The sequence below is a fragment of the Enhydra lutris genome, unplaced genomic scaffold (assembly GCF_002288905.1).
Source record: "Enhydra lutris kenyoni isolate GAN:26980312 unplaced genomic scaffold, ASM228890v2 scaffoldscaffold21, whole genome shotgun sequence".
Lineage (NCBI taxonomy): Eukaryota > Metazoa > Chordata > Mammalia > Carnivora > Mustelidae > Enhydra > Enhydra lutris.
This window is the reverse complement of record NW_019154105.1, coordinates 48,638,028-48,653,152: the sequence shown is the minus strand read 5'-3', so window position 1 is coordinate 48,653,152 and position 15,125 is coordinate 48,638,028. Positions and strand designations below refer to the sequence as shown.

The 15,125-nt window shown below is 45.1% G+C and overlaps 1 protein-coding gene across 1 annotated transcript in view; it reads right to left on the bottom strand.

The window, feature by feature from the left end:
• The window catches only part of LOC111149097 (SEL1L family member 3), a 99,873-nt gene that overhangs the window by 74,100 nt on the left and 10,648 nt on the right, over positions 1–15,125 (bottom strand). Inside the window, exons 2-5 of the mRNA XM_022506013.1 lie at positions 12,869–13,439; positions 2,322–2,448; positions 562–683; positions 66–181 (exon numbers count right to left, since the gene is read on the bottom strand). Of these exons, the coding sequence (XP_022361721.1) occupies positions 66–181; positions 562–683; positions 2,322–2,448; positions 12,869–13,439 (936 nt within the window). The remainder of the gene's footprint in view (positions 1–65; positions 182–561; positions 684–2,321; positions 2,449–12,868; positions 13,440–15,125) is intronic.

The following is a 15,125-nucleotide window of genomic DNA, read 5'->3' as shown; positions in this document are numbered from 1 at the left end:
CCCCGCTCCCTCCCTTTACTGCAGTGCCTAAGATGAAGGGTTTCACGGAGCGTGCACACAGATACCTGGCCTCCGTTAAAAGAGATATCCAGTCGAAACCACTCCTTCAGAGGCATGGTGAATTTCGTTTTCACGGCAAGATCTTCTCCTTTGACAAGATGCATCTGAATGTGCAAGTGGCCTACAAGGAAAATTAAAACTCGTGAGAAATGACCAAAAAACAAACAAACAAAACAAAAACTTAGGAAGGCATGAAGTGATTACAATTTTTTTTTGAACAATTGGCCTAAGGAGCTCTACAGTCAGAACATGGGCCTTCTCCCTGCAAACACGAACAAAGCAAACAAAAGACCACACAAGTGAATTCCTTCGTAAAGAAGACACGTGTTTTAAGCTTCCAGGAAAAAAAAGAGGTTCCTGGGAAGCTGCATTTGAAAATCATCGCTCTCACTGAACCGCCACGTTGACGGTATCTTCCTTAATTCCTGACACACCTGCCAAGAGAGCATAAGGAAACCACGATATCAGTTTATCAGTTTAAATGTTCCGTTTCATACTCACCCTCTTCAGTAAGGAATACAGACGGTGTGCCATACATCTCATTAGAATCAACAAAGTACAGAATCCCACAGAGATTGGCCTTGCAATAATGGAGTAAATAAAGCCACAATGAAACAGTAAACCTACAAGAGTGAGGAGAGAAAAAAAATCTGCAGATTGATATCATCCAAGAACAGGTAATTATAGTTAACAATGACCAAGTAAATTGCTTTCTTTCCAATGAAGGGATGAATTTGCCTTCATGTTCATCATGGGAGATCAGCTTGCAAAGCTTGATTTTTGAAACAAAGGAGGTAGTTATTGTAACTGCGAAAGACGGGAGTTAAAGATCATTGTACAAAACTAGCAGATATTGTGCCTTGCACCAAAAACTCTGTTTCTGTGTCTTTTGGAGAATCTCACATGCTTGCCATCTAAATTCTTGATTAAGGTTGAGAAAGTCAGACATAAAATAAAAATCTGGATTTTAATAAGAGGTGATCTGATAAGAAGCTATTCTAATTTCAATGATTAAAAGAAAAAAAACATAATTAGGCTTTTTTGAGCAATTTTGTTTCCTTCCAAGATAAAAGCCTTAAGGTAGAAAAGTGTCGTAATCTGCAAATGGCATCGCTATATGTTAATTGGGACACGTAGATACTATTTTAATGCATCCATTAGGTTGTTCAGGATCACAGTTCCGGCTGACCCATATGGAACAACTAATCTAATTGTTCCATTTCTGGACTGGAGCTATTTTAGTTGAAAAAAAGTATTGTACATCTGTGATTTGTGGGGTGAGAATAAAATAACAGTAGTCAACTTAACTAGGACACATTTAGCCAAGATGTGTGATCTATCCGTCACTCAGCAAATATTAGCTCAACACTTACTTGACACCACACATTGTCTTAGTGACCAGCAGTTCCAAGATGGGGAGCTGGGGGTCATTGCATTTTGCAGGCAAAATAGGAATCAAGGTCAAAACAAATGCACAGAGTTCTCACCATGACCCCAGTAAGCAATTCACAGTTTGGGTTAACCGGGCCGTGGCCCCAGGTTCTTTGGGGATATATCCAAACAAGTCCTTTAGAATTTTCTGGGCTTTCTAATCTGGCCTCAGAATCAGTTGGTAAGATATGCAAACAGATGGTGCCACACAGCTCCCTCCTGACCCACCCAGCTGAGCAAGCTCATGAAGATAAGTTATTACAAGGAAGCTTAGCAAGAACATACGCTCAGTAAAGTGACTCAAGATCTTTCTACAGCCAGCAGCATGGGAAGAATTAAATCACTCTGCTAAATCCATCCAGTCTGAGGTGAACCAGGAACTGTTTTCAGCATCTTCAATTCAGCAGAAGGAAAAAATATATATATCTGGGTTTTGCTGAAATCAATGAAGGAGATCAGAAGTTGTGAGATTTCAAGCAGCTCATCCAATCTTTCAAGACCAAAAGAGCAAAGTGAAGGCAGCAGTGGGCACTGGCTGTGGCTGCCTGCACCTGAAAGCTTGCAAGGCCTGAGGCTCCCACACCTTGCTCCCCTGTTCGTGTCATTCCTGGGACCAACACAGAAAGTCCAAGGCAAACTGAGGACTGCTAGTGGCAAGAATAATTCAAGAACGCTTTGGGCCAAAAATACTGTCCAAGCTGTGTGGATCTCCACATTTTCCAGAAACATATTACCAAGGTGTGATCTCCTGAGGGATTCCACGAGCCTGCCTGGTCTTCAGATTAAACAGAGGACCACCCCACCAGCCCCCATCATCCGCCCATTCTTACACGGGGTAATCTATCCGCTGACGTCGGGTGGCCTCCAGCTCTCGGTTGTGAAACCTCGGGACCTTCTTCACAATGCCTGTGTTTTCTCCACTGGAGGCATAGAGAAAGCCCAGGAGGGTGACCACATCTGCAAACAGCAAGACAGCTGCCTTTCAGTTATCTCCAGAAAAGCGCTGCTTCCCAAATCACATTCTTACCGGAACCCTCTGCCTAACTCCCATCAAACAGTTACAAGAAAGCGTCTGAAAATATTAGCAAACGTTTACTGAACACTGATGATATGCCGAGTGCCTGCTAAGCCCTTTATAGAGAGCTGTCTCAATCCTTGTTCACAGCCACCGTGTAAAGGAGATTGTAGTGTGAGTCCCAATCTACAGATGAAAAGCCCGAAGCTTAGAGGTAAGATAACTAACTCCCACGAGGTCACAGCTAACGAGAGTAGAGTCAGATTTGACGTCCAAGCTCGGGTTCTAGGTTCTTAACCATTTCACATGCTGCCCTTCCAGGGCTAAGGAAAACATTCACAATTTGTGCAACAATAGTAACAGTTATCATGTGAGTAGCCCTCTATACCATCCACACTGCTATAAATAGATCTATATCTCATTTAGCTAGCTAGCTACCTAGAAAGAGAGTCACGTAATCCTCATTCTCATCCTCATTATTATCCCCATTCTGCAGATGAGGAAATGGAGGCATAGCTGCCAAAATGGTCGCTAATGTTTGTATAACACAGAATATGCCAGGCAATGTGCTAAGCATACCATTCCAGGAGCAATCTCACTTAATTTCACAACCATCTATGAAATGGGTGCTATTATTATCCCCATTCAACTGATGAGAAAACTGAGCCCTAGAGAAGATTAAGTAATAAGAGATGGAGCTGGGACTCAAACTCAGGCAGTTGGTTTCAGAATCCATGCTTTTAGAAGTGCACAGGTTTTTTTTCCTTCTGTGCAGACTTTCCAGTGTACTCCACATACTACCCTAGGCAAAATGACCAACCAAACCCCTTAAAACTAGGGAGCCTTCCACTTTATTTAGCAAATGTGGGAGAATTCTGTGGCCCTAGAGAAGACGGGGTGTCCTTAATAAGTCTTAAAAGGAGAACTGACTTATCTCATCTATATTTAATATCTACTGCTTTAAAGGAGGCCAGAATGATATATTTTTTTTCCATACCCATCCCCCTTCAAAGAAAAAAAAAATCACTGAGCTCAACTGAGGAATAAAGAACCTTTTTCACTTTCTTAAAATGCTCTTTGGTTTAAATGTCTGTGATTAAATGGTAGAATTCATCTATTTTCCTGGGCTTCTTGGAAAGGGAAGAGTTAACTTCTGTGCAAGTCACCAAACGCCTCTATTGGCACAAATTATGGGAGCCTCAGCCTGGGATACTAGAGACCCCAGCTCTCATTCTTCAATGGAGAAAAATGTCTTATAGAGAGAGGTACCTCTGGTTCATTAAAACTTAGAAATCACAAGAGCAAAGTGTTCATAATCTCAGACCCTGTGTGTATACCTAATAGAATTAAATAAACTAGAGCCAAATTGTCCCCAGTGTCCACAAATCTCCCTGTTTGGTGAGAGGTAGAGAGGCATTTGGAAACTCAGAAGGATAGAGCTATCGATTCCAAAAGAAACAATGCAAACTTTTTTTCCCTTTACAACTTGAGCTCAATTTGGGGACACTAGTCTTGCTGATCTATTATGTGGATGGGTAGAGGGGATTAGAAATGGAAATACCGCAAGGGTGTCTTTGGAATCCAGAGAGAAAATCACCATGCAGTTGCTGTCAGCCCAACCTTGGTTTGGCTTCCACTGTGTGGACTGGAACATAAAAGACCAGATGGCCACGGTAGCCCCCTAGGAGGCCTTCTGCTAGTGATTGCTGGTGAGTTACCTAGTATGCAGTAGAAACATTTATCAAAAGGAGCAGGATTTGATTCTGTCCAACCTGACTTCAGGAAAAGGAGGCTTCATAAAGAGGTTTCCAAAGTGAAAGGAGTTAAAAGTCAATGCTGATGAGCCTCTCCTTTATCCAGGGATCAAAGTAAATCGGGTTGAGCAGGAGAACTTGCAGCAAAAGATGTGGAAGGAAAAAAATCTTAGACTGAAAGATCTAAAATAAATTTTACAAAAACACATACCTTTTGTACCCAACAAAACCAAAGCTGCGGTGGCTTTCTTGTAAAATCTGCAGCTTGAATAGTTCTATGATTTGGAGTTCTACAGCAATTTTTCCTTCAGTATAATATTGCCTTTCCATTTAGGTTAGAAATAATAAGAATGAAATTGCAGAGCAGGAAAGGATGTTAGAATTCAGCTAGCCCAGGATAACATAGAGGCTTGTTTTCTATTAAGTCATTGTGGCTGCTTGGAGCACCATGCTTGATTAGTGATGGCTGTCATGGGCCCTAGAATGGGGAGTTAACAGCACCAGTGTCATTCCTCATGAAAGAATTTACAGGTAGAAAAACTTAAGTCCAAAGTTTAGGTCCAAAGAAGTTGAGAGACTTTCCCGGTTTCCTCTAAAATGTAAGCCCCAAGAAAACAGGGACATTACTTCAATCATTATCCCATCCCTCGAGCACAGAGCAGTGCCTGACACTTGACAGAGGCTCCACAAATATTGAGGGAATGAATGAATGAATGATTGAATGAATGACCGAATGAACAAATGGGCACAATATGGCCAAGTCAGGATCTGAACCTGCCTCCTTCTTGCCCAGCTCTTTTCACAACGCCATAATGTGTCCCATGCTGCCCAAATTAGATCACAGTCTCTCTTCCTTCAGATGCTTCTCTCAAACCCATTTCTCTGGCTAACTTTGAATAAAGAAGTTAGGTAGGAAAAACTCATCATGACAACAAACCTAAAATACCAGGAAGATAGTTCAGATTTAGAACCCACCACCTTGACTATTCTTGCTTGTTTTATTTCCTTAAATTTTAGAGCAAGAAGAGGCATTAAATTTTGTATGGCACAAACTCCCTCATTTGGAGACAAGAACAGTGTTAGTGTCCCACTGAAGGTTGCATGGCCTAGTAAGAGATGCAGGAATGAGTCAAAGCTGATCTCCCACTAAAAACTAATGGACTTGTTATTAAACCACATCACATCTCCCAAGTCTTCCCAAAGAGATGGGTGCTGCCTCCACCCTCCAGGACTCCACAACCACTACCCATCCTGGCTCTCCTTCAGGGTAGAAAGGCCTCCCGCACCATCCTGTTTCAGCACTATGGCTAGCGCCTACAGAGCCTGACCAGGAGACCCTGTCTAATAATTGGTTGTTAAATACTTTGAACGTCACCACCGAGCACGGTGGCTGGGGTCGGTCATGTAGCCCATTCTCCAGGTCAGCAGGGTGATCAGAGCTCTGACATGGACACCTGCTCTGGAGATAGTCCCATGTCCATGTAACAAAACCCTACTCGGGATGTGCTTCAAACACAACCACAACAGTGCAGCTGAGACCTCAGCCCATTTGGGGATAAGAGACAGTCTTGAGGCAAAAAGTAACTTTAAGTCTGTAAGTGGAAACAGGAGGAAAAGAAGTTAAGATGTTCTAACCTGGAGAAGGAAAGAGTGCAGGTAACTCAACAGTGCTTTCCAAATGCAAGACATTAAAAGGCAGGAATGTTCAGTTGTTTCATTTTCTTTAAAACCAAAGCCTGAGAACTAAAAGTCAATTTTCTAGCAAGTATGATTTAGGTCAGAACTTCCCCCCAAAGGATACCAGGCAGTGAAGTGGGCGAGTAAGGAAGTCAGTGGCATATTCAATAGTAGGAGTGTTAAAAATAAAATAAATTTCACTCCCAGTAATTTACCCTGCGAATATACTCGTAGGTGTACACCAAGATATGTGTACAGGGAAGTTCAGTGAAACCTTGTTGCTAATAGTAAAAGACTAGAAATGACCTGCGTGACCATCAGCAGGGGACAGGTGAGATAAATTACGGGCTGTCAGGCAACAGGAAGCTAAGCAGCTACTGAAAAGAACGAGGTAGGGTGGCACATGCTGCTAGGGGGAAATCTCTGCCGTATTGCTAATGAGTGCGGGACAGAGTTTATAGGGTCTTCCCATGGGTATACGAAGATCGGGGCTCTCAACTTAAGGCTTATAGGAGCAGAGAACATTTCTGGGAGGAAATGCAAGAAACGAGTGTGAGTGTGTTTGCCTCTGGGAAAAAGACGAGAACACAGGGTGAGTGGGAGCTAGCTCTTCCTCCAATCCCTTTTACACTCTATGTTTTTTTGTTTTTTGTTTTTTGTTTTTTTACCAGGTACATATATTCCTTTTTAGGCTAAAAACGCAGGGAACAAGGTCTGAGCATTCCCGTGCAGGCCGCGGGCAGGGGCCAGCCACATCCAGAGGCCTTCCCAGCCCTGGGCTCTGCGGCTATTCAATCTGCTTCAAAGACACAAAGTCCAGTGGGTGAGGAAAACAGGATGATTCACATCAGTAAAAATTCAGCTTAAAAAAAGTGTATTCCTTTCTAATTTAAAACATGGGTTAGGGATATCTTAGCATATTTCAGAGAGGCGGCAGAGCAAAGTTTGGACTCCCGCAAAACAAGCTGAGCCTTGGTTTTTCTCTCCTGAAAAGAAAGGATGAGAATAATACCCTTTCCCATGGGACTATTACGAGGATTAAATGAGACAATGTGCATGGAAAAAGTGTTCTGAAAATCATAAAGGGACACACAGATGCGAGGCATTAATTGGTGTTATTACTGAGAAATTGAGACCACCGTGATTAACTGCAGGGAAAAAAAGAACTAAGGCTCTTTCTCTCTCTCTTTTAATGAAAGTGCTAAATGCATTGTTCCCATAGTTATAAACAGTATCATCATGACATTGACTTAAATAGTCTCACTGCATTTTGGTATTTTCACAGAGACAGGTAAAGCCTGGCTTCCCCTATCTGACTCAGCCCTTCCATGACTTTGTTGTAATGGAATTATGTTATAAGAAATCGCACTTCTAATCCACTGGATCTGAAGATGAGAATGGGTTTTTGGCAAAAGGAAGAAAAAGTGGAAAAGAAGGAAGCTGCCATGTTCCCTAGTTCTGACCTAAGCTGGAAGCTCAGAAAAACATTCCTATAGATGGACAGCAGGGCAGAATGTTTAATACACCTCCACATGGCATTTCAGAGACTTCAAAGGGTGGCCCCCTCCCTGCTTTTCCAGTCTGATTTCCTGAATCGCCCAACTCACACCTGAGAGTCTACCTGGGTGAACAAACACAGAGCATGAAGTTTTTACTCAGCATTTCCACCATGTGGCAGACACTGGTAATCGATCTGCCTGCCACTCTTTCTCACTAGGCACAGACTCAGCCTCAGAATCCTTCTCAACATCACATTCTACGTGGCCACCCCAATCCCTCCTAGCTGGAATGCAAGATGAAACCTATTTGTCACCCCTCCCATCAAGAGATGCAAGCTCATCACCATTCTGACATTCGGCTGCATTTTCTCCTCTGTGTGCCGTGGTTCATGCCTTCCCTTCCACCTGGATGCCCTTCCCCCTACTCCTTTTCTGACTCTGAAAACTCTACTCATCCTTCAAGTCTCTGTTCAAAAGTCAGCTCCTCTGTGAAAAAAGCAAAGCTCGGAACACATAAAGACTGCTCCGTAACATTTTTCAATGAATGAAGGATTTCAAGTAAATAAATAAATAGCTTCATGACATCCTTCAGCAGTATAGGCTAATAGTTACATGTGGGGTTTGGGAACCAGACTACCTGGGTTCAAATCTCAGTTCTATCATGAAGAGCTGTGTGACCTTAGACAAGTCAATCTCCCTCTCTGAGTCAATAGCCCCCTCTGTAAATATGATAGTAAGGCACTGGGCAGATTAAATGAGATACATAGAGCTCTTAGCCTAGAGCCTAACACATGGTGAGTACTCAGTAACGGAAGGTAGCTGTTACTATTGGCAGCTGGCTTTCCCTCCCCCATAAGCACCTAAAGACAGAGGGGACCATGTCTGCAACTACTAGCCTCCAGACTCTAAAGAAATTGACTTAAACATGATACACATGGCATGGAGAGACAGGTACCAACAGAGGGCTAGGGAAGGCTAGAGGGTAGAGAGTTAATTTCTGATTGTGGGGATGAGAAAAGAAAGAAGAATAGAGAATAGAAGAGAAGAGAGGAAAGGAGAGGAGAGGAGAGAGGAGAGGAGAGGAGGTAAAGCGAGGTAAGGCAAGGTAACGTAAGGTTAAGGAAAGGAAAGGGGTGAGCAGGGGAACAGTGGAAATTTGAGCCAGCTACCAAAATATGGGCATGATTTTACCACGTGGTGTGGCAGTGGGGAAGGCTATCCCTTGTAAAAGGAATTGATTAAGTCAAGGCAGGGTATGGGCAATCCCAGACTCAAACTCTGAGGGCAGGGCAAAGGTGGGCTTGTGCGTGGTTGCAAAGGAGAATCACTGAGCATGAGACAGCATCCTTAACCAGCAAAGCCCAGATGGGCGGTCCCCAGGCAGTTGCAGTGTGTGTGTGTGTGTGTGAGCCTTGAGAAGGCACACAGCCACCCCCTACCCCAGTGTGCTCCCTAATGTGGCAACACAGCTGTGTGGGTATGTCCCCGTGTGACGGTCACATGCAGGCATATGAGAAAAAGGTCCTTGCCCCTTGGCTGAGAGCATTCATCACTCAATTCACGAAGAGTCACTGCACGCCCGCTGTGCGCTAGGGGCTGCAGTGTTGGGCACTGCACGAAACAAGGCAGGACCTTGGCATCATGGAGCTTGCGTACTGGTCCAGAGACATGCAACTGGCAACAAAGCAACACCACATATTTAATTACGATGTCTGGGGACGATAAGGCTATGCAGGAAAATAACGACAGATGACAAGGGGGTGGGAATGGCAGGGGTGGGGCTGCCATCGGAGATAAAGTAGTCAGGGAAGTCTTCTCTTCTGAGATGACGTTAGCCCAGGGGCATGACATCAGTGAGCAAGCTGTGAGGGGAAGGGAGCCGTCACAGAAATGTCCCAAAGCGAGAATGAACCTGTCAGCATGAGAAGAAGCTGGAAGGCCCAAGTGGCTGGAGCAGGTAGACAAAGAGGAGCATGGCAGGAGATGCGGCAAGATAGAGGACAGGGACCCCTGGTACAGGCCATGGTAAGGGTCATGGTGGGGGGCGGCGGGGGCGGGGGGGGGCTCTTCCTCACTGCAGTGGGAGGAACCACCTCCAGGGGGTAGGATAAATGGGACATGTCTGCCCTGGCTGCCCTGTGGGGTGTGAGGGCAAAGCTAGGGGGCCGCTTGCAGGCTGTGACATCCACCAGTATGACAGCAATCCGCGAGATGAGGAATGACTGAATATGCAACGTTGTCTGAAGATGGAGGCTGCTGGACCTGCTGACCTCTTACGGGAGGACAGGCAGTGGGAGCCGCCCAGGTGGGCCTAGGCTTGTTGCCTTTGTGGTGGATTTTTTTTTCTTGATGAGCTCATGCGTGAGTCAGGCACACGGGGAACTGGTGAGGGACAACTGCTAATGCCCGGTCCCTTTCCCCCAGGAAAGTTCAGCCACAGGTGCCCACGTGCCCAGAATGCAGCAGGAACAGGTGCACCAAAAGGATACGTGGCCAAGCCTGGACACACACATGTCCTAAAAGGACCTGCTGACTTCTGATCTGGGGTATGTTTTCTCAGCAGGGCCAGACAAGGGTCTGCCGCGTGTGCACCAAAAATCAGACCAACGGCCTGGCCTGGCACAGTCCTGGCAAAGGAAATAAAGGGCCAGATGCGAGGGCGAGGGCTGTGTCCGGGTGCACTCAGCTATCCCCTTGGGAGCCTTTGGTGGAGGGGCACTCTAACAATACTCACAGAACAGCCCTGGGCATGGAGACTTTTGCTCTCTCTCTCTTTACAAAGGAAAAAAGAAAATGAAAGCAAGCCAGACGTGGAGCCCTCGTAAGACACCAGGCACTTGACACAGAAAACGTTCCCCCACATCCCACACTGGCGCTGGCTGCAAACTGCAAGGGGACCGGGCATGAAAGGCACCACCCTGGCTCCCTAATGCCATCTTGTTGTTCTGACTTGACTCTTGTTCATCAAGAGCCGAACAGAGAAATCCTGCTAAGAGTGAGCCAGAGGCCTGGCCCCCTTCCATCTCTCAGCCGTATCCAGAACAAAGGTCGTGGACACTTTCCATAGGGCTGCTGCACACGCTCTTTTGATTCCTCTTTTAAAGAGAGGGAGAGGAAATGTTCCCCTTTTTGGTGAACATATCACAGCCATGCAAACAGGGCTGGCTTTGAGAGCACATGAGCACCCCAGCCCCCATTTTGGGTGACGTGAATGATTAGAGAAGGCTTTCCTCGGCATTATGCTTTTATTAGCTTGGTTCTTACCCCAAAAGTAACACTCGGAGGAAGGTGGGGAGAAAAAAATCCCACCGCACTATTCTGAAGCTCGGTGAATAGGGGAATGAACAACAAAAGAAAGGAAAGGTGGTTCGTATTTTAAGGGTATGTGCGGGGCGCCCTAAGACCTCAGCCAGTTCATAAACGACTTCATTTGAAAACTTCCAGCTTTCAATTTAGTCATTCTTCAATGAGAAATATGTGATTTGCCACACATAAAATGGAATCATTACTCCCTGACAAAATCGAAGGCAAATCAAAGCTGGCCGTATGTGCCTTGTGCTTCCTTCTCCTTAATAAATGAGGTCTCCCTGTGGAAGGCATTCCAGAAAGATGCCAGCATGGGGTTCCTCCTGGAAGAGGGCTGTCCCCCGATCATCTAAACGCTGGAAGCTCGCGGGTTTCAGACGTTTAATCACCTGCACCACCCTACCAGCAACCCACATACACACAGAGAAGGACTACCCTTCTCCCTCTCCGTTATCTGTGTTCAAAGCCCCACACAGACATAGCATGTGCTAGCCACAGAACAAGGCTATTCAGACCAAGTGCAGGGTAAGAGTGCATAGAACTACACAAACACATAAGCACATAAAAACTGGTGAATTCTGCGTAAGGTCTGCAGTCTAGTTCAAAGGTACTAGGTCAATGTCACTTTCCTGGTCTTGCTAGTGAGCTACAGTTATGAAAGTCCTCACCATTAGGGGGAAGCTGGGGGAAGGATCCACAGGACTCTCTCCAATTTTTCCAACTTCTTGCAAATCTATAAGTATGTCAAAATAAAGAGGTTTTTTTTTTGTAATGCCACATGCATTCATTCTATGGAAAGTGGTCTGTGACCAACTGTAATATATGGTTAAACAGATTCTCAAAACGCCCGACAGATACAGGACTATTTTGGGGTGGTCCCGGGAAATATTTGTCGCCATTGTTTTCTCAGTGTTCTTAAGTCATCTTGCCCCAAAGCAGTCCTCTCAAAGACCATGATGGGTCAGGCACCTACCGCGGATGGGTCTGCTATCCCAGACCCATGGGGGCTGAGTCGCAGTTACTCAAGTTGGAAAATCCACCAGCTCTGCCGCTGCTCCAGAGATCCTGGAGCTTAAAGATGCATCAGGGTCATGGGAGTGTGTTTAAAGTGCTGGTTTCATGGCCCTGCACTCCACAGATCCTGACCGAGAAGGATATGGATGGGGCCTGGGAATCTGCATTGACAACAAGAGCCTCACCTGATTCTGTCTCAGCTGGTCCTGGAGCTACACCTCAGGAAACACTGTCAGATGCCGGGTGAATTCCTGGGAGCACGGCCAGATCAGCAGAAGAGCCAGCAGGCCCTCAGCATCCACATAGGGAGATGCCCTTCATACCAATGGAGAGAACTAAGAGCACACAAGCCAGAGACCTCAAGCCCCGGTGCTTAAGGAAGGGCACAGGGACCTCCTGCATGGAAGGGCACAGGGACCTCCTGCATGGGTCCTTCGGTGGCTGTAACCATGTGGCTTTTAGGATAAGATGCAGAGTTTGGACTCTGTCAGCATCGTGGCTACTTTTTGCTGAGTGCTGATCATGCATTAAGCTATTACATCTCATTTAATTTTCACAACACGGCCCTGAGGGAATTGTTATTTATCATCCCCATTTTACAGATCCGAAAACTGAGGCTCTTAGAATGCCAAGGCAGAAAGTGGCAGAGTCAGGAGTTGAACCCAGGGGCTCTGGGCTGAAAACTACCGTGGGATAACACCTTTGGCACAAAGGTGCCTCTGGTTCTCACCTCCTCTGGGTCAAAACACTCCACTTAAAAATAACTGACACTCAAAGGATTCATGAAGGGAGAGGGGAAGAAGATTTTCCCAGTGCTGTTTCGGTGGCATTAACACTCCTTTACAACTTGAGAACCAAATCTCTCAAGGGCCCCCCGTGACCTCTGTGACTCTCCCATGCAGTCTACTCTCTTCTTTTATTTCTTCTCTCATCACCTTTTTACCTCCGACCCCCCTTCTCCCCAGAGTCCTAAACTACAGACTCACTCGGTGTACCTGCCATTCCCTGCCCCTTCCTCACGGCCAGTGTAAGAACCTTCTCCTGCCATCCTCTCGTGATACAAACTATCTGAAGAAATGAGCATTAGGTCCCTGGCAAGGCAAACGACCTACCATTTTCAAGAGGACACTGGGGAATCTTGTTTGCCCAAAGGTTCCAAATGTAATCCATGTTCCACTCAAGGCACACTTGATGATCTTTGAAAGGGCGTTCGAAAGGCGGGATCGTCTTCAGCAGAGTATAATTCTTCGCTACAGCATGTAGCAAATTTTCCTCCCATTTAACATTCAAGTCTCCGCCACTGTATTTGTGAGTAATCCAGGCGCGTAGTATCACCGCGGATACCGAAATGGAGTGTCTGATGAAATAATCATCTCTATAAACCATGATGCTTGGAAATTTCACATGTACTATTTGTGTCCTGCTGGTGTGAAGATGCTTCTCATTCTTCCACCTCTTTTTGTACACAGGGATGCTACTTCTGAACTCAGATGAAACAACCGCTTCCAGATTGACAACACAAGGCTGAGAGCATAAATACTCAACCGAGATTTCAGAAACATTGCGGACATTCCCTTCAAAGACAGTGAAATAAATAAAGTCTTTGTAAGCCACGCTCTGCTCGGCTTTGGGGGTCACCGACGTCGTCAGGGAAGTCTGCCTGCCCAAAGACGGCATAACGTTCTGAAAAGGGGGGAAAAAAAAAGAAAGGAAGGAAAGAAGAAAGAAAAAAAGAAAGAAAGAAAGAGGTATAGAAAGTTTAAAAATCATCACATTAACAGATATGCGAATCATTTCCTTTTTTCTACAAAAAGCACTGAATGTGGAACATAAAAGACGGCAAAACCACTCCCAAACAATTAGAGAAAAACCCACACACACACACACACACACACACACACACACACAAATGAAGATTAGGCCACATTTAAGTCTCTCCCCAGACTCAGTAGCATCTGCTGATCAAAATGGGCCTTTCAAAGCTACGTGGCAATCATTTCAGAGTTGGTTTCCAAATGGAGGAGCTAGTTCGTAACAAATCCAGGAGCGGTGAGCCTGCCTTAGTGTGAAAAAGAGATGAGCCAGCTTCAGACATTTCCAGACCATTGTCCTGACTTCAAACGGTGACACATGCAGCCAAATCAAAGTGTGGGAGAAGAGTTCAAAGTGCACCCGAGAGGGAACATGACAGGGATGCCAACCTGGCCCCTTTTTCCCCGTGAGTTCTGAGCCAGGACAAGCACGCATGATGGATGGACCAGCAGGAGTTTCCACTGCTCCAAATCACACACAGGCAGGCTTGGACCACAGACTGTGTCGTCTGATTCTTTCACCATGGATGGGGCTACATAGGCCAAGAAAGATTTTATCTGTGTGTTGATTTCTCTAGTTCTCTAAATACAAAGACCTCTTAATACAGACATTCCTTGCAGAAGACTTCTTGGAAGTTGGTCATGAGATCAAGGCAATGTTTTGAGCATAAGATACTGATATACAGGTGCAAAGAGCTCTTCTAAATATAACTTTGTGATTCAGGCATCCAAAACACAATAGTGAAAAGATTACTCTGGACCATTCACACCCATTAGCATGGCTATTATCCAAAAACAATAACAAAACAAAAATAACAAGCATTGGAGAGGAGGTAGAGAAACCGGGCTCCTGGTGCATTGTGGGTGGGAATGTAAAATGGTGCAGCAGTTCCTCAAATAATTAAACCTAGAGTTACCACATGATCCAGCAATTCCACTTCTGGCTATAAAGCCTCAAATAGTTGGAAACAGAGACTCGAAGAGATACATTCATAGACATACACCCATGTTTATAGCAGCATTATTCACAATAGCTAAGAGGTAGGAATGACCTCAGCGAATAAAAGGATACACAAACAGATATGTACACATGATGGAATATTATTCAGCCTTAAAAAGAACAGGAAGTCTGACACATGCTACAAGACGGATGAACTTTGAGGAAACAATCTGAGTAAAATAAGCCAGTCACAAGGAATAGCTACTGCATGATTCTACCTCTATGAAGAACCTGAAACAGTCAAATGCACAGAGACAGGGGGAGGATGGTGGTTGCCAGGGACTGGAGTTGGCGGTGGGGGAGGTGATCATGAGGAAGTATTGTTCAATGGACACAGAGTTGCAGTTTTATAAAAGTTTAGAGAGGGATGTGGTGATGGTTACACAATATGAATGTACTTAACATCCCTGAACTGTACACTTTTAAGTGATAAAAGCAGTAAATTTTATGCTGTGAATATTTTTACAAGTTTAAAGAAAAAGGTCAGTTTCCCAAAGAAGGAAGAAATAAGGCCCCTTTCTTCAATTCCTGCTGAGGGTTACAGGAGACGCAAAAGGG